The following is a 24,729-nucleotide window of genomic DNA, read 5'->3' on the forward strand; positions in this document are numbered from 1 at the left end:
ATTGTTGTTGGTCTTCGAAGGCACCCCCAAACGATCCAAAATGCACCTGCGGACAACCCTATATACTAGGCCTCCAGCCGCAACCAACCAGCTCGGAGACAACCATACCGTCCGCAATGCAGCCCCACCACCTTCCAGTTAAACCTTGGTTAACTAGGAATGTCCACCTGGCCCCCATACCACCGATGGGTCCCACACCATTGTTTTACCTTCCAAGATGAGAACCGCCTCCAAAGACCAACAACCACCCACGAACCAACATAACACCCCCTTTTTTTTTATTCTCCTTCCCCCGGGAGGGACCCGATATCCAACCAAACAGGGAGGGCGGGAGGGAAGCTCTGGTCCTTCCTCACGTACAGCTCCACTGACGCCCCTTCCACAGAACCCCCCACCCTAAGGTGCCACAGACCCCTCCTACACTCCACCTCTGCCAACCAGATCATCCCACAAACAACTCCCAACCCCCTACAGCTAACTTTAACTCTTTCCGTTCCCCTTCACCACTCTGGGCCTAGTCATGCATGCCCTGTGCTATTTTCATTCTTCCTTATCCGCTACGGGCATTTCTGGAAATTCCTTTTATGGACATATGGAGGAAACACAATGGGATATCAAAGAATGGGTTCAGAATCGACGTCGACGGCTGCTTCTCTCCTCCAGTTGTCTCTGTCTCCTCACCATCCTCAACAGAATCAGTAGCATAGTCTCTGTCATGTACCTGATGGGAGACTGAAATGATGAGGTCGGCCTCACTTGTGTCACTAGCTCTAACCCCGCTAGAGTTGGAACAGAGGGAGTCTAGGACCCAGGGGAACAAGAGCGCCAGTAGTTGTTGTTTGCAGCTCTTCCAGATGATGATCTTGGAAGGCTGATGATCCTCTGATTTTGGCACAGTAGTAGTAGGCAGAGCAGGTTTTGTAGATTACCAGGCGTGCACCAGAGCAAGGCAGGTAGTGAGGACAAGAGACAGGAGCAATGTCATGGAATAGCCAGAGTCATCAACAATCGGGCAGCACGGTACAGAATCAGAAGGAAAAGCCAAGGTCAGGAGCAGAGCCGAAGTCAGGAACCAGTATCAGGAGAGCAGGTGAGGAACAAGCCGGGTTAGCAACAAAGGAATCACATAGAAACAAGCAGGACACGGGGGATCTGAAGATCAGTCAGCACTGAACATGAGCAGAGACACTCCTTAAATAGGCTGTCTGGCGCCAATCTTCACCGTGCATGTGCGCGATTGCGCATTTCTGGGTGCATGCGCACAACCGGCAATTCTCCTGCAGGAATTCCCATGCGCATGCGCATTTCCGATCGCGATTCATCTGGCCGGAAATCCCTTACAGCCTCATCAAGTTTCTGCATTACAGGATCCATAATAGACTCAGCAAGAAAAAGAAAGATAACCCTGAACAACACAGTGCTCTCTCTGCTTTAAAATTGGTGACTAAACTACTACACAACGACTACTCAGAGATGCATTGCGGGAAAGTGGCAGTTATTTCTGCATTACAAGATCCATAATAGACTAAGCAAGAAAAAGAACGATAGCCCTGAACAACACAGTGCTCTATCTGCTTTAAAATTGGTGACTATACTACTACACAACGACTACTCAGAGATGCATTGCGGGAAAGTGGCAGTTAAAAATAGCAGAGAGGTGTTTTCTTGCTAAGAACCGTTAATGAAAAAAAGCAGCAAAACGCTGCAAATCTCACATTTTAACGCAGCAATTCTACTGGCAATGCTACTGGTGTGCATGAGGCCTTGGAGTAGGAAGTTATGCGGCACACTCCCTTTTGAAGTCACACCATTGACCTTGTCACAGAACATGGGGGAGGTTTGGGTGGTGGTAGCCTTACCCTTATCATAGGAACATTAATCTCAAAGTATGTTTGCACTGTAGAGTATGGAGTGGCACCTTAGGTATAACAATGGACAGCGGTGAATTTTATTTCACCGGCATCCATTGTGATAGCTAATGTGCCACTCCATACTGTATAGTGCAAATATGCGTTCAGATAATAAAATGAAATTCTTACTAGTGATCTCAGTTTACAAACATACATCTTCCTGTAACACGGCTAACACAGCTATCTCTTCCCTCTAAATGTATTTTTCTCACGCACCACCATGGACACCAAACAGCTCTATCTCAGGCTCCACTCACACTTAGGAATTGCTGCGATTCTGCCCACAATTTGAAAATGCACTGTGAAAATTATTATATAGCGCCAACAGTTCGCTCAACGCTGTACATTACAATGGGGGACAATACATGAGACAGTACAATAACAATACAGTGCAAAACACGAGGGGTTCGAGGGCCCTGCTCCTTGGAGCTTACAATCTAGGAGGGAAGGGATAGAAAATGTGGTTTTGCAACAATCGCAGCATTTTTCCCTGCGACAAAAGTGAAACGATTGCGCAAATAAAATTGTGCACCATCCAAAAACGGTTTTGTTTGCATGATCTCAGCGCATTTGTCGCACGGCAAAATGTTGCCACGACTGCGTTCTCAGGTGTCATTGAAATGAATGGTACCTGAACACACAAATGTGCATTTTCACAGCACATTTTTAAATTGTGGGCAGAACCGCGGAGATTCCGCACGCACACGTCTAAGTGTGAATGAAGCTTCAACCTCAATATCACCAAACAGCCCTATCTCAATCTCAATATCTTTCCAAAAAATAGGAACGTGGTCTGGTGACCTACAAAGCAAAGTGACCCTGGGGTTTCCAGAGAAAGGCTTGGTTTCAATATTTGTGACTGAATGTGCCCCTAGTTTTTCAGAAATGTCCCAGTAGACATGGGGGCAGCCATATTTTCTTATTGCATATTTAGACTTTGCTTTCTGCTCAGTAGTGGGGCATAATGTACTAATGGTGATGGTTTACCTTGCTGTTACTTTTATTTCACTGCAAGTCTACCAGACAGGGTCAATCTGATTAAAAACCCCTTGGCGCCGGCGCCTCCCGGCCCTTTAAAGGTTTCAGAAGCCAAGAGGCAGGGTCATGTGACCGCCGTGACACTCCGTCACGGCGCTCACAAGATCGGGAAAGGTCCCGAGCGAAAGAGGAGATCGGGACCTTTATGTGAGTACCAGACATGTGTGCTGGGAGCGCGCAGGGCGCGCGCTCTCAGCACATATGGTTTTTTTTACGTTTGGCGTCTAGGCCCAGATCCCGGGAGGCCGCACATTTGTGTTCGGCCGGCGCCAAGAAGTTAAACGCAAAAGCATCTCAGTAGTTTGTAATGACATGAAATGCCCACAGTGCTCAAGACCAAGCACCATATGATCTAGGGTAGGTCACATGAGGAAGCTCAGGAGTAGAAGGTATTTCATGTCAAGAAGCAGGTCTTGTTTAATAAAAAATATTAGGCTAGGTTCACATCAACGTGACTATGAAGGCCACGATTTGTGCAGGCATGACAGCCCATTCATTTGAATGGTGAGTTCATTAGTTTTTTACCCTGAGAATTACGCACCTCCTGTCCCTGGGTGGCTACGCTCACTCACGAACACACTGTGTTTATGGAATGGGCCATGGTTGCCACCATGCCGGGACTATAAACATGTCTGTCTTTGTTCATAGGAAGGTGGGATGGGGGAATTCATAGTTTACAGAAGGAAGATAACATTGTTTTTGCTTCCATTTCAGCTCAAGTGATAAAAACACTGCATTCCTGACAAGATAAACAAGTAATTTCTGTACATGCTGAATATGTTTTTGAAAACAAATGCAGCTACCACATCGAAGAACAGATAAAATTAAATTTTTGTTAATGGATTTACATAGTTAGTCTGGTTGAAAAAAGACCTTCTAGTTCAACCAATAAAAGGGGAAAAAAATTTTTAGTTATCCTGAAAATAATTTTCAGGTGTCAGGGAATGCCTGGTAAGATTATGCTATCAAGGGCCATTGGGAAAATGTCCCTTAAGTTGGAGGTGGTAAGTGGGAAGAATCCTCTCCTTACATGGGTGGCCAGCATGACACCCTTGCAGTCATGCAGCTGGTTCTGCCAAGTGGACTTTGATCTGGATCTATGCAGGCACCATCACATGGGAGGTCAGTTAGGCACAGCTCAAGGAACCCCTAGCCACCTCTGGAGGAATCTTAGGGCTCCACGAAACCCTGGTTGAGGATGACTGCTTTAAAGTGTACTTCTACTTCTGCCACTAATTTGGGATAACACCAACGTTATACTTATTATATGTTCCCATTCACATAGCATAACTTGTACCCATTCACCAAAACTCCTGCGGTGTTCTCGGATACTCCTTGAAGGCTTCAGGTCAGCAAATGAAAATGAGCCAATGTTTCTGCGCTATACTGGATGTCTTTTTCTGGTTCTTGCCGCCAGCCCCTGAAGATGTGCTGCATTACATGCACGTTATCAAAGTGCCGGTTGAGAACAAGGAAAAGACAGCTGACTCCTAATGACCTCAGAGAGCAATATGGCAGCACGAGAATGAGAATCATGGAGTGACCAGGAGTGTGCGCACAGGGTGCGCTGGGTGTGCCTGGGCACCCTGTGCACATTAGCATTACCGCTGCATGTGGCGGTGTGGAGATGGGAAAGATCTCCCACTGAGCGGCTCTGCTGATAAGAGAAGTGTGGAAGCATTTCTCTCTCACTCTAAATCTGCAGCCAGAGCGCTAATGTGCCACAAGACAGACTGTATGTAAGTAAATATATATATATGTGTAATGATACACGCTGTACACACACATGCATGCATGTTTGAGCTTTGGTGTACACACCCTAATGCCATTGACTGCGCACAGCTATAGGAGTGTCAGATCACTACAGGACACTTACGCGTTTAATGGGTGTGTGAGTATGCTTGTTGAGCATAACCCAGCAAACCAGGTAAAAGGGGACCCAGGAGAAAAAAAACAAAACAAAACAGAGGGGTGAAGTTACCCTTAAAAATCCTACTAATCTTTCCCCTTCTATGTATTGTTAAAGCGGAGCTCCACCCAAAAGGGGAAGTTCCGCTTTAATGTTTTGTCCCCGCTCCCTATTGAGGATTGGTACCTTTGGGGAGCGGGAGAGGAGCAGGAACCCGAATTTGACAGGTACCCGCTCCCACTTCCGCTGCGATCGCCTAGGAGATCAGAAGCGGAAGTTGTCCTCCCCCTCCCTCCCCGTAGTATTGTAGGACACGTGACAGGTCCCAGAAGACTATGGGGCAATTCATAAAGCGCAGCACTTCTCGCGCATGCGCAGTGGGCACCCGGCTGTGAAGCCGTAAGCTGTTACAGCCGGGTGCCCACACTGAAGATGCCGGCACCAGGGAGAGAAGACGGACGGTGAAACCAGAGGTGGTGAGGACACCGCTGGACCGAGGGACAGGTAAGTGGCTGTATTTTAAAAGTCAACAGCTACAGTTTTTGTAGCTGCTAACTTTTTTTTTTCTGGTGGAACTCTGCTTTAAGGAGGGGGCTAGGGAGTTATGTTTACTATAATTAACCCTGTCTGTACTGTGCTGGCAGACCTCATTATCACTTGGTAACTTGGTGTGCATAGTGTTTTTCCTAACAAAGGATTATAGATCTCAAGGCTTGGGTGGTATATCATAAAAAATCAGTCCTTACATCTGTCATCTAATTGCACCCTGCAAGCCATTCTGAAATATAGAAGCTGCCTATAAAGTCTTATGAATAAATCTGCGTCAAAGAAACCATTAGAAAGGAAAGACATATTTTTTAGAAAATGATTTTAAGTATGCTGAGTGAATGAAAACACATGCCAAACTTATAGTGGCAGTTTCTTAACATATGAGTACAAAAGTGGAAATGCACAGTAATGATAGGTTTGCTGCAAAGCTGGCCATACATTAGCAAATTTTCAAAAGAACGTTCATCTGAAAGTTCTCATCAATACATTTCACTTTAATTTTCGATTTTGGAGTGAGTGGACGATACCAAATGAAAACCACAAACACTGTTAGAAGTTTGTTAATTTGAGAAAAATGTTTCATCACTGCGGTCAAAAACAAACATCGTGATATAACTAATGATTACAGAATTGAACATAAATTCGTAAAACAAAAATTTTCAAACAAACTTCCACTAGTGTATGGCAGCTTTTCCTCTCTGTAAATTCTAAATGCATAACCCATTAACTAGGAGACTTTGTACCCTATTGTTGTAATAGAAAAATGTTATCTGCACCACACCAGCCCAGATCTCAGCAGCTGATGTCCAGGCTATTCATGGAATCCAGTATTTAAATCAGGAAACTTCCCAGTTAGCATGCTTTAGGGGAGGGGAAATGATAGGCAATCTATTTTACTATAATATTACTGTAACATTCTTTAACCCCTTCCCCTCCAGAGGATTTCCCCCCCTTCCTGACCAGGCCATCTTTTGCGATACGTCACTGCGTTACTTTAACTGACAATTGCGCGGTCATACAATGCTGCACCCAAATGAAATTTATGTCCTTTTTTCCCCACAAATGCAGCTTTCTTTCGGTGGTATTTGATCACCTGTGCAGTTTTTATTTTTATTTTTAAACAAAAAAAAAGACCAACAATTTTGAAAAAAAAAAAAACAATATTTTTGACTTTTTGCTATAAAACATATCAAGTAAAAAAATTTATAAAGCATATTTCATCATAAATTTAGGCCAAAATATATTGTGCACGTGTGCCCCCTACCTGTTATGCAAAATCACATACTATACGTGATTTTGCGCAGCCCGGCCGCCCTGTAGCAGTAATTCTGCTATAGGGCAGCCGGGAAGCAGTCGGGAAGTGGTTGAAGCCCAACTTCAGGCACAAGAAAACAACCACCCTTAGGCCACATGCACACTGCTGCTCTTAAACTCACATTTTGGAGGGTTTATTTATTTATTTTTTTGCCAAAGTCCCTGAACTCAGCCTAATAAAGGCCTATGTGCACACAGAATCTGGTGCAGCTCTGCTTAGTAACCAATCAGCTTCCAGGTTTTAGTGTCACATAAACGCACAACCCATTCCCAGACTAGGGGGCCTCAGTGCCTGTGTGAATGAGGCCAAATATTCTTTACCCCTTTAGTAAATTTAGATGAAGGTCTCCTTGTTAAACTGCTCCTTTTGTCCTACTGAGATCTACTTCTTTTCTGCCCCCTGCTCTGTTCCCCACTGCCATCCATTTTCTTTGGTGGCATCATCGGGAAGTTTCTGGCTCTTCTGGGTTCAGCCAGCAGCTTCCCGATGATGTGCCGCCTGGCCACGCCCCCTCCTCTTCACTCCATGGAGGACTATTCCTCCTGGGATTTCTGAAGTACTGTACATATCACAGGAGGCACAGCGGTCAAAGTGCACTTCATTAGCCTAGGCCGGGCATCACTAAATGACGGACCGCAGGTTGGATGCAGACTGAGTCTGTGCCCCATCTGGACCCACGGTCGCGCCATTTAGGAGCTTGTTCTGTCCCGCAGCTTCCTTTACTGTCATTATAACAGCAGAGTGGAGATCGGGAGGCAGGACAGACCGAGAGCGAGAGGCACAATAGCACTGCATGGAGGATGGGAGCCGGAGCTGCCTGAGATAATGTTGCAGACTAACTAGTAGGTGATTGGTTGCTAGGACATAAAGCGGTCTAAGCAACCAATCTCCAGCTCAGTAATATAGAAAGGTAATTTCAACAGCTATTGTGCCTCTCGCTCTCAATCTGTCATGCCTCCCAAGCTCTGTGTGCCTATCAGGTAGTGGAGTGAGGGGAGAAGAGGACCGGCCTCTGAAGAATGAGGGAAACTTGATGTTTGTGAACTTACAGAGAGCTCTACTTTGGAAGGGGGGGTGGGTAGGTGATGTAAAGGGGCAGAGTACGCTACTCTGTATGTGGGGCGAAAGGGGCAGAAAGGACTATTAGGGGGGTGATGTAAAGGGGCGGGGGGTGACATGTATTTGGGGAGGGGGGGTGACATGAAGGGGGCAGAATGAACTACTGGGGGGTGATGTAAAGGGGCAGAAAGGACTGCTGGGGGTGGGTAATGTAAAGCGGTGGAGCAGACCATTGTGTGTGTGGGTAGAGGGGAATGGGAGGTGATGTGAAGGGGGCAGAAAGGACTACTGGTGTGTGATGTAAAGAGGCACAGCATTCCACTGTATTTGGGGGGGGGGGGGTGACATGAAAGGGGCAGAAAAAACTACTTGGGGGGGGTGATGTAAAGGGGCAGAAGGGAATGCTGGGGGAGGGTGATGTAAAGAGGTAGAGAAGACTATTGTGTGTCTGTGGGTTAATGGGAATGGGGGGTAATCCGAAGGGGGCAGAAAGGACAACTGGGGGGGTGAAGGGGCAAAACACACTACTGTATTGTGGTTGGGGGGGAGCCGAAAGGACTAGTGGAGGGGGGGATGATGTAAAGGGGCAGAGCAAGCTACTGTATGTGGGGGGTGATGTGAAAGAGGCAAAGAGGCAGAGCACACTACAGGGTGAGGGAGTGATTTGAAGGGGGGTTCAGAACACTACTGTGTGTGGGGTTGGGGGATGGGGAGCGATTTGAAGGGGGGTTCAGAACACTACTGTGAAGGGGTAGCAGACACGGAATTGTGATATAAGAGGAGAGCGGGCTGTGATGTGAAGGTCCGGAGTCATTGTACCTCTGCAGGAAGAACGTTTTACTGACCTCTGTGAATCTGAATGCATCACCCCTGGCTTAGGAGAATTACATGTATTGGGGTGGGGGGAGGGGGAAGACCAGAGGGTTTTCATTAAAAAAGTAAAAAAAATTAAATTGCCCAGAAGGGAGGAGGGGTGGAGGGCAGGCAACATCCTATTGATGATACAGATCTGATTTTCTTTGGGGGGGGGGGCAGTTAGGGGCGCTAAAGATGTGACACCGCTGTGCACTCCACTTTAAAAAAGAAAAGAAAAAAGCACCCATCCCCCCCCCCCTCAAATATACATACAAACTTAGCCTTCACGGGGCAGCACAGCGGCTAAATGGTTATCATTTCTGCCTGGCAGTACTCGGGTCGTTGGTTCGAATCCCAACCACGGCACCACCTGCCTGGAGTTTGCATGTTCTCCCTGTGGCCTGCATGGGTTTCCTCCGGGTACTCCGGTTTCATCCCACACTCCAAAGACATGCTGGTAGGTGAATTGGCTCCTGTCTAAATTGGCCCTAGTATGTGTATGTATGAATGTGAGTTAGGGACCTTAGATTGTACACCCCTTGAGGGTTAGGGACTGATGTGAATGTACAATATACAGTCATGGCCGAAATTGTTGGCACCCTTGATATTTCTCCAGGAAATCATGTATTTCTCACGAAACGTATTGCATTAACACATGTTTTGCTATACACATGTTTATTCCCTTTGTGTGTATTGGGACAAAACAAAAAAAGGGAGGAAAGAAAGCAAATTCGACATAATGTCACACAAACCTCCAAAAATGGGCTGGACAAAAGTATTGGCACCCTTTCACAACTGCGGATAAATAAGAATGTTACAAGCATGTGATGCTCCTGTAAACTCACCTGGGGCAAGTAACAGGTGTGGGCAATATAGAAATCACACCTGAAAGCAGATAAAAAGGAGAGACGTTCACTTAACCTTTGCATTGTGTGTCTGTCTGTGCCACACTAAGCATGGACAACAGAAAGAGGAGACGAGAACTGTCTGAGGACCTGAGAACCAAAATTGTGGCAAAATATCAACAATCTCAAGGTTACAAGTCCATCTCCAGAGAACTAGATTTGCCTTTGTCCACAGTGCGCAACATTATCAAGAAGTTTGCAACCCATGGCACTGTAGCTAATCTCCCTGGTCGTGGACGGATGAGGAAAATTGATGAAAGATTGCAACGCAGAATAGTCCGGATGGTGGATAAGCAGCCCCAAACATGTTCCAAAGACATTCAAGCTGTCCTGCAGGCTCAGGGAGCATCAGTGTCAGCGCGAACTATCCGTCGACATTTAAATGAAATGAAACGCTATGGCAGGAGACCCAGGAGGACCCCACTGCTGACACAGAGACATAAAAAAGCAAGACTACAGTTTGCCAAAATGTACTTGAGTAAGCCAAAAGCCTTCTGGGAAAACGTCTTGTGGACAGATGAGACCAAGATAGAGCTTTTCGGTAAAGCACATCATTCTACTGTTTACCGAAAACGGAATGAGGCCTACAAAGAACAAAACACAGTACCTACGGTAAAATATGGTGGAGGTTCAATGATGTTTTGGGGTTGTTTTGCTGCCTCTGGCACTGGGTGCCTTGACTGTGTGCAAGGCATCATGAAATCTGAGGATTACCAAAGGATTTTGGGTCGCACTGTAGGGCCCAGTGTCAGAAAGCTGGGTTTGCGTCCAAGATCCTGGGTCTTCCAGCAGGACAATGACCCCAAACATACGTCAAAAAGCACTCAGAAATGGATGGCAAAGAAGCGCTGGAGAGTTCTGAAGTGGCCAGCAATGAGCCCAGATCTAAATCCCATTGAACACCTGTGGAGAGATCTTAAAATTGCTGTTGGGAAAAGGTGTCCTTCCAATAAGAGAGACCTGGAGCTGTTTGCAAAGGAAGAGTGGTCCAAAATTCCGGGTGAGAGGTGTCAGAAGCTTATTGATGGTTATAGGAAGCGACTGATTTCAGTTATGTTTTCCAAAGGGTGTGCAACCAAATATTAAGTTAAGGGTGCCAATACTTTTGTCCAGCCCATTTTTGGGGTTTTGTGTGACATTATGTCATATTTGCTTTTCTGCCTCTGTTTTATATTTGTTCCAATACATACAAAGGGAATAAACATGTGTATAGCAAAACATGTGTTAATGCAATACCTTTTTTGTGTGAAATACTTGATTTTCAGGAAAAATATCAAGGGTGCCAACAATTTCGGCCATGACTGTATATGTGAAGTGCTGTGTAAATTGATGGCGCTATATAAGTACCTGAAATAAATAAATAAATCATACCAAAGGTCCCTTGTACTGAGAAGCAAGCAGGGGCGGACTGACCATTTGGAAACTCGGGCGCTGCCCGAGGGCCTGGGGTCAGTAGGGGGCCCCATGAGATGCCCCTGCTACCTTTTTCATAGGCTTTTTTGAGTTTGGGCAAGGACACAGGGGCCCCATGATCCCCTATTGCCCGGGGGCCCCATGAGTTGTCAGTGCGCCCCTGGACGCAAGGTTCCATATCCAATACCAGCCACTGTGGTTTGAACATTGTGGCCTTTTAGAGTTGATTTTGCTGTGTAAAATGTTGATGTTTGCACATAGTTGTCCATCTTTCTCCCTGACACCAGCACAGGTACAGCTGAAATCGGTCTGTCTTTTGACAATCTCGTTTAAAGCCCAATTGAAGCTTCAGCTCCAGCAGTCCGACCTGCCCCCTGCACAATGGCCCAATCACCGGCGCTGCTCAGGGGGGGCGTAAGTCGGACCTCTGCAATTGGTGTTGAGCAGCAGTACGGCTCTTTAGCATGTGGCTACCATAGGGTGTTTGTACTCTCGTTGCAGCCAATAGGACGGTCACAAATAAAAAGAGGAGCCTGCAATTATTACTGTTTATACTGTGACTGCACTACAGGAACAACATGAGCCGGGCTTTAAATTCAGCATCGCTTCTCTGAAAAACTTTGTATAGTAAGGCGGAGCAGTAAATTTTGTAAATTGTATTCATTATCTTCTTTTTCCCTAGAGCGCTCTTTAGGCCTAATTCTCAGAGCAATAACAATCGGTATTTGCCATAATGGCCCCTATTTATAGCAATTAGGGCCAAGGAGACCTTAAAATAACCATCAAATATCTGAAATTCAGGATAATTCTGGTAAATAACACATAATGTCTGAGCTCAGTGAACGGAGCCTTTCATGTTTTGCAGTCGCAGCAGAATGCAGCTATACAGTACATAAGTATGCTGGAAACACTTGAGTCCATCCGAAACTGATATTTCCAGGGATGATGGAGAGCTTAAAGCTAAACTATGGGCTCATCCATAAAGAATATGTAAACCCAACATTTCATATTCCTGATATGTATCTGCTGTGCCAAGTACTTGTATGAAAAGGTATCCGGTTCTCTTTGTATTGCCTCCTTTGTGTGAAATCTCTGGTGTTCCTGCCAGTTTCCCTTTCTTCCTATTAAAAACTGACCACACTAGGCAGGGGAACACAGCATGGTCAGTTTTGTGGCTTCCGGGTTTCCTGCAGACAACAGAACGCAGTCTCTGGTCATTTCCTGTACTATGTCCGCAGTCTCTGGTCATCTCCTGTACTGTGTCCGCAGTCTCTGGTCATCTCCTGTAGTATGTCCGCAGTCTCTGGTCATCTCCTGTACTATGTCTGCACTCTCTGGTCATCTCCTGTAGTATGTCCGCAGTCTCTGGTCATCTCCTGTACTATGTCCGCAGTCTCTGGTCATCTCCTGTACTATGTCCGCAGTCTCTGGTCATCCCCTGTACTGTCCGCACTCTCTGGTCATCTCCTGTACTATGTCTGCACTCTCTGGTCATCTCCTGTACTGTGTCCGCAGTCTCTGGTCATCTCCTGTACTATGTCCGCAGTCTCTGGTCATCTCCTGTAGAATGTCCGCAGTCTCTGGTCATCTCCTGTACCATGTGCGCAGTCTCTGGTCATCTCCTGTACTATGTCTGCAGTCTCTGGTCATCTCCTGTAGTATGTCTGCAGTCTCTGGTCATCTCCTGTAGTATGTCTGCAGTTTCTGGTCATCTCCTGTACCATGTGCGCAGTCTCTGGTCATCTCCTGTACTATGTCTGCAGTCTCTGGTCATCTCCTGTACCATGTGCGCAGTCTCTGGTCATGTCCTGTAGTATGTTCGCAGTCTCTAGTCATCTCCTGTAGTATGTCCGCAGTCTCTGGTCATCTCCTGTACTATGTCCGCAGTCCCTGATCATCTCCTGTAGTATGTCCGCAGTCTCTGGTCATCTCCTGTACTATGTCCGCAGTCTCTGGTCATCTCCTGTACTATGTCCGCAGTCTCTGGTCATCTCCTGTACTGTGTCCGCAGTCTCTGGTCATCTCCTGTACTGTGTTCGCAGTCTCTGGTCATCTCCTGTACTGTGTCCGTAGTCTCTGGTCATCTCCTGTACTGTCTGCAGTCTCTGGTCACCCCCTGTACTATGTCCGCAGTCTCTGGCCATCTCCTGTACCGTGTCCGCAGTCTCTGGTGATCTCCTGTACTATGTCTGCAGTCTCTGGTCATCTCCTGTACTATGTCTGCAGTCCATTGGTTCAGAAATTTTTTTTCTTGTTTTCCTCCTCTAAAACCTAGGTGGAGTGAAAAATATGGTAATGTTTGGGGGATTTGTGTAATCTTCAGGCCTAAAATGATTTTTTAAATAGGTGTGTAAAAAAATGCAAAAAAATGGCTCTGGCAGCGGAAGGGTTATAGGAAATATTACTTTTGGTTGGAGGGCCCCTTTAGGGCCCCTTCACAATTCCCCTATGATTTGGTGCATTACCGTATGCACAATAGGCACTCTGGGCTCAATTCACTAAAGAATATCTCATAAATGAATCACGTGACACATTTTTTCCCAATTATCTCATGAGATGCAAAAAATGTCAATTTACTATCACCTTATGAGGTATTTACCTAAAAAATTAAAAAAAACCTCATAAAATGGTATAAAAGTCAATTCACTAAAGGAAATTAATAAATAAATGCATGAGTTAAATAAGTAGTGGTCCAGGCATGCGGTATTCAAGGAATGTAAACATATAACAGCCAATTCGGGAGCGGTCTGTAACTTTTCTGGATCATTTCTCTAAACAGTATAGAAACCTAAATATGGAAAAACACAGAACCATTGGGGTTGATTTACGTAAAGCGGAACTCCACCCAAAAGTGGAAATTCCACTTTAAGGATTGGTCCCCTACTCCCCTTATAGCACGGTCGTCAAACTGGCGGAATTCCAGTTGTTGCCAAACTACAAGTCCCATGAGGCATTGCAAGATTGACAGTTACAAGCATGACTCCCAAAGGCAGAGGCATGATGGGACTTGTAGTCTGGCAACAGCTGGAGGACTGCCAGTTTGATACCCCTGCCTTAAAGGATTGGCACCTTAGGGGACCGGGGGGGAGCTGGTACCCGAAATTGACAGGTACCCGCTCCCACTTCCACTGCGATCACCTAGATGATCGGAAATGGAAGTTGTCCTCCCTCCCCGTAGTCTTCCGGGGCACGTGACAGGTCCCAGAAGACTAGGAGACCATTCAGAAAGCGCAGCACTACTCGCGCATGTGGGCACCCACCTGTGAAGCTGCCGCAGCCGGGAGCCCACTGCGCCGGGAACACAGGACAGCCGGTGAACCGGGCTGTGGGGAGGACATCGCGGGATCCAGGGACACGTGAGTGTCCATTTTTTTTTTTAAAGTCATCAGCTACAGTTTTTGTAGCTGCTGACTTTTATTTTCATTTTCATTGGAACTCCACTTTATCCACTTGCCCTCCTGAGCATTTACCCCCCTTCCTGACCAGGCCTCTTTCTGCTATTCAGCCCTGCACTATTTCAACTGGTAATTGCGCGGTCATGCATAGCTGTACCTAAACAAAATTTACGTCCCTTTACTCCACAAATCTAGTTTTCTTTCGGTGGTATTTGATCACCTGTGTGCTTTTTATTTTTCGTGCTATAAACAAAAAAAAATTAAAATTTTGAAGAAAAAAATCCCAGTAAGTGTATATTGATTGCTTTGCGTGAAAGTTATAGTGTCTACAAACTATGGTATAGATACTGCAATTTACAACTTTTTTTGCTATACAGCACTGCGCTAGTTTAACTGACAATTGCGCGGTCATGCAATACGGTACATAATTGAAATTGATGTCCTTTTTTTCGCACAAATAGAGCTTTCTTCTGGTGTTATTTGATCACCTGTGCACTTTTTATTTTTGGCGGTATAAACAAAAACGTTTTGAAAAAATAAAACATTTAAAAAAACAAAACAATATTTTTTAATTTCTGTCATCAAATAGTGAAGGTGGATTAGAACCCCTGTCAGTTTTTATTGCTGTCTGTCCTCATTAGGGAGATTCATCCTCTCTGTTTGTCCTGTGTAAACCAATTCATTTACACGTATTGGGATTTTTTTTTAAGCAAAGATATGGAGCAGAATACATTTTGGCCTAAATTTATGATGAAATATGATTTTTTAACATTTTTTTACTGGACATGTTTAATATCAAAAAGTCAAAAATATTTTTTTCTCAAAATTGTCGGTCTTTTTTTTTATAGCGCAAAAAATAAAATCGCACAGGAGATCTAATACCACAAAAAGAAATCTCAATTCTTGGGGAAAAAAGGACATAAATTTAATTTGGGTGCAGCGTTGCATGACTGCGCAATTGTCGGCTAAAGTAACTCAGCTCCATAACGCAAAAAAAATGACCTGGTCAGGAAGGGAGGGAAATCTTCTGGCGGGCAAGTGGTTAAAGGTAAACTTTTTGCAATCGAGACATCCCTCCCGCCCTTCATTGAAAGGCACACACTTTAGTAACCAATACAGTCAAGGAGCCACCCCAGCCTGCTTATTGGCCAATGAAGGAGCCCTCCCATAAGCAAGTGTCACTGTGTTAGACTGACAGCACTGTTCAAAGCAATAGACTCAAATGCAAAAATTTCATTTGACGCCAAATGAAAGTAATGAAATAAACCGTGTCATTAGTTTACAAAACAAAAAACATGCTGGAATAAAATTTGCCAAAAATAAACAAGGACTGTTCAGGGTTAAAGAGAAAACAACTTTTAGTAAAAAGAAAAAAAAAAAAAAAAAATGACGGTAGCTCCTGTGAGATCAGTGAATGATCACTGCGACTGGCAGGAAAATGCAGCTCAAAAAACGTGCCTAATGCAGGCCACACATGGTTCGAATTCTGAACGATTTCTCATCCGAAAATTGGAAAGCGTCATTCGCTCGGTAATCCGATGGTGCCATCATTGATTTGGAAAATCGGCGACCAAGTCATAAAGTCCACCCCATATAACATGCAAAACTTCTGTTCCTTGCAGGTCACGGCTCATGCGCATATTCTTTTCAAAAAAACGATTGTACGATTTGACCATCATTGAGTAGAAAATCAGTCGTTTTTCACAAATTTTCCAACATGTCCGATCACCGAAAAGGGGAGGAACCATGAAAATCAGCCGGTGCCATTGACCCACTAACAGAGCGAAAATCGGCCGATTATTCTTATGTCCGATTTTCGGATGAAAAAATGGTCGATTTTCGACCCACATACAGTCAGGTCCATGAATATTGGGACATCGACACAATTCTAACATTTTTGGCTCTATACACCACCACAATGGATTTGAAATGAAACGAACAAGATGTGCTTTAACTGCAGACTGTCAGCTTTAATTTGAGGGTATTTACATCCAAATCAGGTGAACGGTGTAGGAATTACAACAGTTTGCATATGTGCCTCCCACTTGTTAAGGGACCAAAAGTAATGGGACAATTGGCTTCTCAGCTGTTCCATGGCCAGATGTGTGTTATTCCCTCATTATCCCAATTACAATGAGCAGATAAAAGGTCCAGAGTTCATTTCAAGTGTGCTATTTGCATTTGGAATCTGTTGCTGTCAACTCTCAAGATGAGATCCAAAGAGCTGTCACTATCAGTGAAGCAAGCCATCATTAGGCTGAAAAAACAAAACAAACCCATCAGAGAGATAGCAAAAACATTAGGCGTGGCCAAAACAACTGATTGGAACATTCTTTATTTATGGACCTGACTGTATGGCCGGCTCTAGGAGCATCAAGTGTTGGCGTGTTTATGGATTCCATAGGCCAGAATATTTTGTTTATTCAGGCCAATGGAAATGAATGAACATGCAGGTGCTAAACACGTCTAGCATTTAGGCGTGTTTAGGCGTGTTTAGACGTCTTTACACTCATGTAGCGGCACCATGCTTTTTTTTTACACCCAAAAGCTCGTCTCCTAAATGCACTGGTGATGTTTGCTTTGTTTTTTTTTAACCTCTTCACGCCGGCCGAACGCAAATGTGCGGCCTCCCGGCGTCTGGGCCTAGACGCCGAGCGGCCGCACATTTGCGCTCTTTTAAAAAAGGACATATGTGCCAAGAGCACGCGCCCTGCATGCTCCCAGCACACATGTTCAGTACTCACGGAAAGGTCCCGATCTCCTCTTACGATTGGGACCTTTCCCGATCATGTGACCCCCGTGACGTCATGTCACGGCGGTCACATGACTCTAAACCTCGCCTCCCAGCTTCTGAAACTCTTAAAGGGCCAGGAGGCGCCGGCGTGAAGGTGTTAAGCTCAGTGTGCATGATCCCTAACCCCCGGTTCACACCTATGCCGCCGTGCCGGCCGCGTTTTGCACAGGCACGAGAGCCCATTCATTTGAATGGACTCCCGTGACACGCAGGGAAGAAGTCCCTGCACTACTCTGGAAAACGCAGCTGAGGTTCCCAGTACGGTTTTGCTTCCCAGTGCGGGCGGTGTGCCATTAGAAGTAACGGCAGCCGCCTGCGGGTCTGTGTTTCCCGGTGCGGGCGGTGTGCCATTAGAAGCAACGGCAGCCGCCTGCGGCTCTGCGTTTCCCGGTGTGGGCGGTGTGCCATTAGAAGTAACGTTCACACCTATGCCGCCGTGCCGGCCGCGTTTTGCACAGGCACGAGAGCCCATTCATTTGAATGGACTCCCGTGACACGCAGGGAAGAAGTCCCTGCACTACTCTGGAAAACGCAGCTGAGGTTCCCAGTACGGTTTTGCTTCCCAGTGCGGGCGGTGTGCCATTAGAAGTAACGGCAGCCGCCTGCGGGTCTGCGTTTCCCGGTGCGGGCGGTGTGCCATTAGAAGCAACGGCAGCCGCCTGCGGCTCTGCGTTTCCCGGTGTGGGCGGTGTGCCATTAGAAGCAACGGCAGCCGCCTGCGGCTCTGCGTTTCCAGGTGCGGGCGGTGTGCCATTAGAAGTAACGGCAGCCGCCTGCGGCTCTGCGTTTCCCGGTGCGGGCGGTGTGCCATTAGAAGTAACGGCAGCCGCCTGCGGCTCTGCGTTTCCCGGTGCGGGCGGTGTGCCATTAGAAGTAACGGCAGCCGCCTGCGGTTCTGCGTTTCCCAGTGCGGGCGGTGTGCCATTAGAAGTAACGGCAGCCGCCTGCGGGTCTGGGTTTCTCTGTGCGGGCGGTGTGCCATTAGAAGTAACGGCAGCCGCCTGCGGGTCTGCATTTCTCTGTGTGGGTGGTGCGGCTGCACAGATTTTCATGCGGATCCGCAGTGGCACCACCCGCACAGATGTGAACTGGGGGTGAATGATCAGTGCAAATAGTGATTGATCACTGAAACTGACCCCTCCGAAAAGGCATCTATGGTGGATCACTTTTCACAGGCCAGTTGTCAGGTGGCTGGGAGGTGATATGTTGCCTCCTGGATACCTGTTTAACCCATGAAAGCCCGCAGCACTGAGCCTCAACCACATGCATTGCCTGGGGTCGCAGGGTAGTTGCAGCACAGCCCCACTTATTTAAATGGGTCCATTGTGGCAGCAGTATTGGCCACGAAACGCAACATAGGATGTCATGTCTGCCACGGACACGCATGTGTGCCACCACCTCCAGCAAGCATGGGAAGTGAAGGGGGGCAGTCAGGGGTAGTAAAACCACTGCTGGGGTGCTTTGCATCCCCAAGGAGAAGAGCGATGTGAAAAGTTAAAATAATACAAGTTAACATTCGATCAAAAGAGAAAATAGCCTGAAGAACATTCATTGTTGTCCATTTCTCACCGTGCATGCAGATTCGCTGCATTTAATTTTTTTTCATCCCCCAAGTGAATTTAAACATGCTTGGGACAAGCAAAGATTTATAATCAGAAAAAAGGTTATTATTATTACCATTATAACACAGAATTTATAAAGCGCCAACAGTTTGCTCAGCGCTTTACAATATAAACAAAAAAAATCCTTCCAAAAAAAATAAAGAATACAAAATAAAATAAATCAATAAAATAAAAAAATCTAATACATCAATAAAATAAATAAATGATAATCAATAAAATCAAATGTTTAAAAAAAAAATCTATAGCATTGAAAAAAATCTAATAAATCAATAAAATAAACACAATAATAAATAATCAATTCACTAAAAAACTAATCAGATAAAAAAAAATCAATAAAATAAAAAAATCTAATAAATCAATAAAATTAATTTAAATAATCAATAAAATAAATAAATAAAAATATTTAATAAATCAATCAAATAAATCAATGAAATTCTAAATAATCAATTACAAAAATCAATAAAATAAAAAACATCTGATAAAAAAATTATTAAATAAAAAAATCGAATAAATCAATCAAATAAATAATAATAAATAAATAAAATCAATAAAATCAATATTAAAAAAATCAATAAAATAAAAAAATCTAATACATTAATAAAATAAATAAATGAAATAATAATAAAAAAAATCAATAAAATCAAATTAAAAAAAAAAAATCAATAAAATTAAGAAATATAATAAATCAGTAAAATAAATTAATGAAATGATAAATATTCAACTACAAAAATCTATAAAATAAAGTTAAATTAAAAAAACTATAAAATGAAAAAAAATCCAATCAATACATAAAATAAATAAATAAAATAATAAGTAAATAATCAATAAAATAAAAAAACAATTTAAAAAAAATTATAAAATTAAAAAAATCCAATCAATAAATAAAATAAATAAATGAAATAATAAGTAAATCAATAAAATAAATTTTTTTAAAAAAAAAATCAATAAAATTAAAAAAGTTATAAAAATATCAATAAAATTAAAAATAATCAAGAGGCAGCCCTGATGGACCGCTTGCTCTTTTTGCACCGTCCCTCTTCTCTGTTTCCTCAATCACAGGATGTACTCCCAGGATCCTGTACATAGTACATATTTACAAGGTGTTGGGAACTTGCAGTTTCTGTTCTGGGAAGTGATTGATAGTTTTTCCTTCTGTGAGCTCCCTACAGACACCCCCCCTCAGAATACATCCCCCCTTCCCCCGGACAGGGGCGGACTGACCATTTGGAAACTCGGGCAATGCCCGAGGGCCCGGGGTCAGTAGGGGGCCCCATGAGATGGATGCCCCTGGTACCTTTTTCATAGGCTTTTTTGAGTTTGGGCAAGGACACAGGGGCCCGAAGATCCCCTATTGCCCGGGGGCCCCATGAGTTGTCAGTCCTTCCCTGCCCCCGGAATAATAACACATAATAGTGAATGGATTACCGTGTTTCCCGTAATAGTTCTCCTCGTCCTGAATGGCCATGTTCCCGATCGCTGTCTTCTCTCTATTTTTAGTGGCAGTATTCTCCGGCGCTGGCAGTGCAGGGACAGGCGTACAGAACACTCTTTAACTTGGGTTTAAAAATAAACCTCCAGGAGAGACACCGTCTGCTCCAGGAAAGCCGGGGACGGCACACGGCTTCTGTACACAAGAAGAGTCCAGCCCACACACCAACAGATCACACCTTATACTCTCTGGGATTGATTTACTAAAGGCGTCATATTCACCCGCAGGGAATCAACCTGTGTTTGCTATGAACAGTCATGTGCTGGGGAACTTTTTCTGCAGACGATTGGAACAGCAAAAGAAAACACTGATTGCTAAAGGACACAAGTCACAAAGGGGGAGATTTACTAAAACTGGAGGGTGCCCAATCTGGTGCAGCTCTGCAAAGAAACCAATCAGCTTCCAGCTTTTATTGTCAAAGCCTAATGCAGGCCATAGACGGGTTGAAAATCGGCTGATTTTCGCACCGTTAGTGGGTTAATTGGTTGGCCGTTTTTCGGGGTTTTGGCACATTTTTTTTATCGGTAAAGTTGGAAAAAAACCGCCGATTTTGCCGATCGCCCAATTTTCCCGCCAATGATGGGCAAATCTGCCGGTCGTTTTACCGATAAAAAATCTGTGCATGAGCCGTGACCTGCAAGAAGAAGAAAAAGAAGAAGATGAAAAAGAAAAAGAAGAAGAAAAAGAAGAGGAGTAAGAAGAAAAAGAAGAAGAAGAAGAAAAAGAAGAAGAAAAAGAAGAAGAAGAAAAAGAAGAAGAAGAAGAAAAGAAGTAGAAGAAAAAGAAAATTTTTTTTATCGGTAAAGTTGGAAAAAAAACAGCCAATTTTGCCGATCGCCCGATTTTCCCGCCAATGATGGGCAAATCTGCCGATCGTTTTACCAATAAAAAATCTGTGCATGAGCCGTGACCTGCAAGAAGAAGAAAAAGAAAAAGAAGAAGAAAAAGAAGAGGAGTAAGAAGAAAAAGAAAAAGAAGAAGAAGAAAAAGAAGAAAAAGAAGAAAAAAAGAAGAAGCAAAAGAAGTAGAAGAAAAAGAATTCCAGTCCGCTATTATATTTTATATGAAAAGTATTGCGGTTGCAACAATGTATCTATTTGTATCCAAATAAAAACATCTGTATCCGAAATGGATACATTGTTGCAACCGCAATACTTTTTCATATCAAATATAATAGCGGGGCTCTCTGCAGGGGCAGAAGTAATTAAACGCCTGCCGTAGACGGGACAAAAATCGGCCGAATTTTTTTTACCATTGGTGGTAACATCGGCCTATTGAATGACCGAATTTTTTTTTTTTTTTTTTTAACGGACGGTTTTCGACCCATCTATGGCCTGCATTACTGAACAAGCTGAAGTTAGAAGCTGATTGGATGCCATGCACAGCTGCCCCAGATTCGGGGTGCTGCAGTTTAGTAAGTCTACCCCAGTATGACAGCAACAGACAGATTTCATGGCTTGGTTAGATCCAAACATATTGCCTTGTGCACTCTACATGCTGCTTTATTACAGTTCCTGCCCCGATGGCACCAATATTTGATGCCCAAAATACCCCTTTATATGGGCCAGTTCACACCACAGAAATGCAGTCCAGACAGTGGCGTCCCGAGGCAGGTGCTGGGGGTGCGCACCACAACGGGGGACACCGACCGCATGGGGTGACACCGGACCTGCTCCACAAAAAGGTAATTTGAAAAGAAAGCCGACGATCCCCACAGGATGGATCAGATCTGCAGATTGGGGAGCATAATGGATCGGACTCCGATCCATTATGCTCAATCCGCAGTCCGAACCTGGGGTCAGTAGGGGGCCCCATGAGATCCGAACCCGGGGTCAGTAGGGGGCCCCATGAGATGCCCCTAGTACCTTTTTCATAGGCTTTTTCGAGTTTTGGCAAGGACACAGGGGCCCCAGGATCCCCTATTGCCCGAGGGCCCCATGAGTTGTCAGTCCGCCCCTGTGCAGAAGCTGTTAATGCTGGCTCTTTTGTTTACATTGTGCTGTCATGCAACCTATACGGGGTGACACCGGACACGCTCCATGAAAAGGTAGGTTGTAAAGAAAGCCGACGATCCCCGCAGGATGGATCGGATCTGTGGACTGTCGAGTATAATGGATTGTCGAGTATAATGGATTGCGCCAAGTGCACAGCGCACTTGGTGCATGCCCAGTAGGAGACGGCCTGTGAAGGCTACACTTCTGGTTTCCCTTTCTGAAGGTGCCGGCACCTGCATCCTAATCCGACTGAAGAATCGGCTCGGGGTGAGGATATCGCTGAATGCCTGGACAGGTGAGTGTCCTTATATTAAAAGTTGGCAACCACAGGATTTGTAGCTGATGGCTTTTCATATTTTTATTGTTTTTGGGGGGAGCCCCCACTTTAAAGAATGTGGGATAATGTGGCATAATTCCCCCCCCCCCCACACTGACACCAATGAAGGGGCACAATTCTTCCCAATGATACCAACAATTGGGCCCAATAACACCAATGATGGGGCACAATTCCTCCCAATGACACCAACAATTGGGCCCAATAACACCAATGATGGGGCACAATTCCTCCCAATGACACCAACAATTGGGCCTAATAACACCAATGATGGGGCACAATTCCTCCCAATGACACCAACAATTGGGCCCAATAACACCAATGATGGGGCACAATTCCTCCCAATGACAATAACCATTGGGCCCAATAACACCAATGATGGGGCACAATTCCTCCCAATGACAATAACCATTGGGCCTAATAACACCAATGATGGGTACAAAAGTGGAGTTACTCTTTAAATATTCTTGAAATTACATTCTCCTAGACTTTTAACCACCTCCCATCCGGCCGTTATATATAAACGGCCGGACGGTGGCAGTGCAGGGTCAGGTGGCCATTTATAAACGGCTTCCCTGCCCCCTGCTTTTGCGCGCTCCTTGGGAGCGTGCAGCACCGCGATCCGGTGCCCGCTGTGTCCTCCGGACACAGTGGAACACCGATCATCGTACGGGACCTCTGTGTGAGGTCCCCATCATGTGATCACTGATTGGCCAATCAGTGATCACATGCAGAGTAGTAAGCAAAATGTCACTTCTGCCATCATTGCTTACTACGTGTGAAATCTGTGAATGATCACAGAGGTCACATGGTACAAGGCTATTCACAACAGCCTTGTACCATGTGACAAGCTGTGACCAATCACAGCTTACTCAGTAGTTCTCAATGGCTGCAAGAATGCTGCCAGAGAGAAGAAATTATTGCTTTTACAGCCTTTATGGGTGTAACAGCAATCAGTGTAAAAAAAAAATCTTCATCACCCCCCACAAGTAGTACAGTGTCACCAAGGTGACACTGTACTGCTAGGGTAACAGTATGTAAAATAAAATAATAATAATATAAAAAAATAAAATAAAAATGTAAAAAAAAATGTTTAAAAATTATAATTTTTGGTTATAAACTAATTTGGGTTATTTTTATTTTTACTAAAAAGATAACGGAATACATTTTGGCCAAGATTTATGATGAAATATTATTTATTTGCAAACTTTTACACCTTTTTTCTAAATTTTTAGACGTTTTGATTTATAGAGCAAAAAAAAATAAAAATCCCAGTGGTCAATAAATACCACCAAAATAAGGCTTTATCTGTCTCATAAAAATGGTAAAAAATTCATATGGGTACAGTGTTGCATGACCACGCAATTGTCATTCAAAGTGTGATAGCGCTGAAAGCTGCAAATTGGCCTGGACAGGAAGGGGGTGAAAGTGTCCAGACTGGAAGTGGTTAAGGGACCTATGAACTTTAGTTAGCTCCTTAAGGTCAGGGAAATTCTTGTGCCAAAAAGGAACCTCATTAGGCTGGCCATACATTATACAATTTTCTTTAGGATTTTTCTTTTGATTTACCAAAAACCATATAATAGGAGGTCAAACCTAAACAACACTTTCAATTGTATCCAATTACAATTAGGTCCTTACAATACATAGTTGAAGATAAATCTAAAGGAAATTGGACAGAAATTTGTAAGAAAATTGTAAGTGTATGGCCAGCCTTAGACTACTTATTTTAACATTTTTACAGAAAGAAAATAACAGAGAAAAAAAAAGTAAAATAAAAATTTAAAACTTCAATTTCACATAAAAAGATCAAATACACAAAAAACATACTGTATTTTTCGCCGTATAAGACACACTTTTTCTTCCCCAAAACTGGGGGGGAAATGTCAGTGCGTCTTCTGGAGCGAATATAGAGCGGCCGGTCCGGTATTTCCACCGCGGCCGTGTCAGAATACCGGGCTGGCCGCTCAGCTCTGCAGCGGGACCTTACCTGTTCCTCTATCCAGCGGCGTGCTGTCTTCCCGGCTTCTGTAGTGTGGGCGCTGGGCATGACAGCCGGGTGCCAAGTGCGCATGCGCAAGAAGTGGTGCTTTTTGTGAATGGTAAGGCGGTACCTGGGACACATGACAGATCCCAGAAGCCGCCGGA

At 44.5% G+C, this 24,729-nt stretch overlaps 1 protein-coding gene across 5 annotated transcripts in view; it reads right to left on the reverse strand.

Annotated features, from left to right (window-relative positions):
* The window catches only part of SLC44A5 (solute carrier family 44 member 5), a 288,360-nt gene that overhangs the window by 168,476 nt on the left and 95,155 nt on the right, over positions 1–24,729 (reverse strand). Inside the window, exon 1 of one of the 5 annotated variants that reach the window (XM_089692177.1) lies at positions 20,190–20,371. The exons of 1 other annotated variant lie outside the window; for it this stretch is intronic. In XM_089692177.1, coding sequence (XP_089548303.1) covers positions 20,190–20,229 — 40 coding nt within the window. In that variant the 5' untranslated portion in view covers positions 20,230–20,371. Of the gene's footprint in view, positions 1–20,189; positions 20,372–24,729 lie in introns of those variants that run through there. 3 more of the 5 variants (XM_089692180.1, XM_089692175.1, XM_089692178.1) reach the window with 3 other exon arrangements.

The sequence above is a fragment of the Staurois parvus genome, unplaced genomic scaffold, assembly GCF_062004578.1.
Source record: "Staurois parvus isolate SC_StPar_1 unplaced genomic scaffold, SC_StPar_1.0 ptg000578l, whole genome shotgun sequence".
Classification (NCBI taxonomy): Eukaryota; Metazoa; Chordata; class Amphibia; order Anura; family Ranidae; genus Staurois; species Staurois parvus.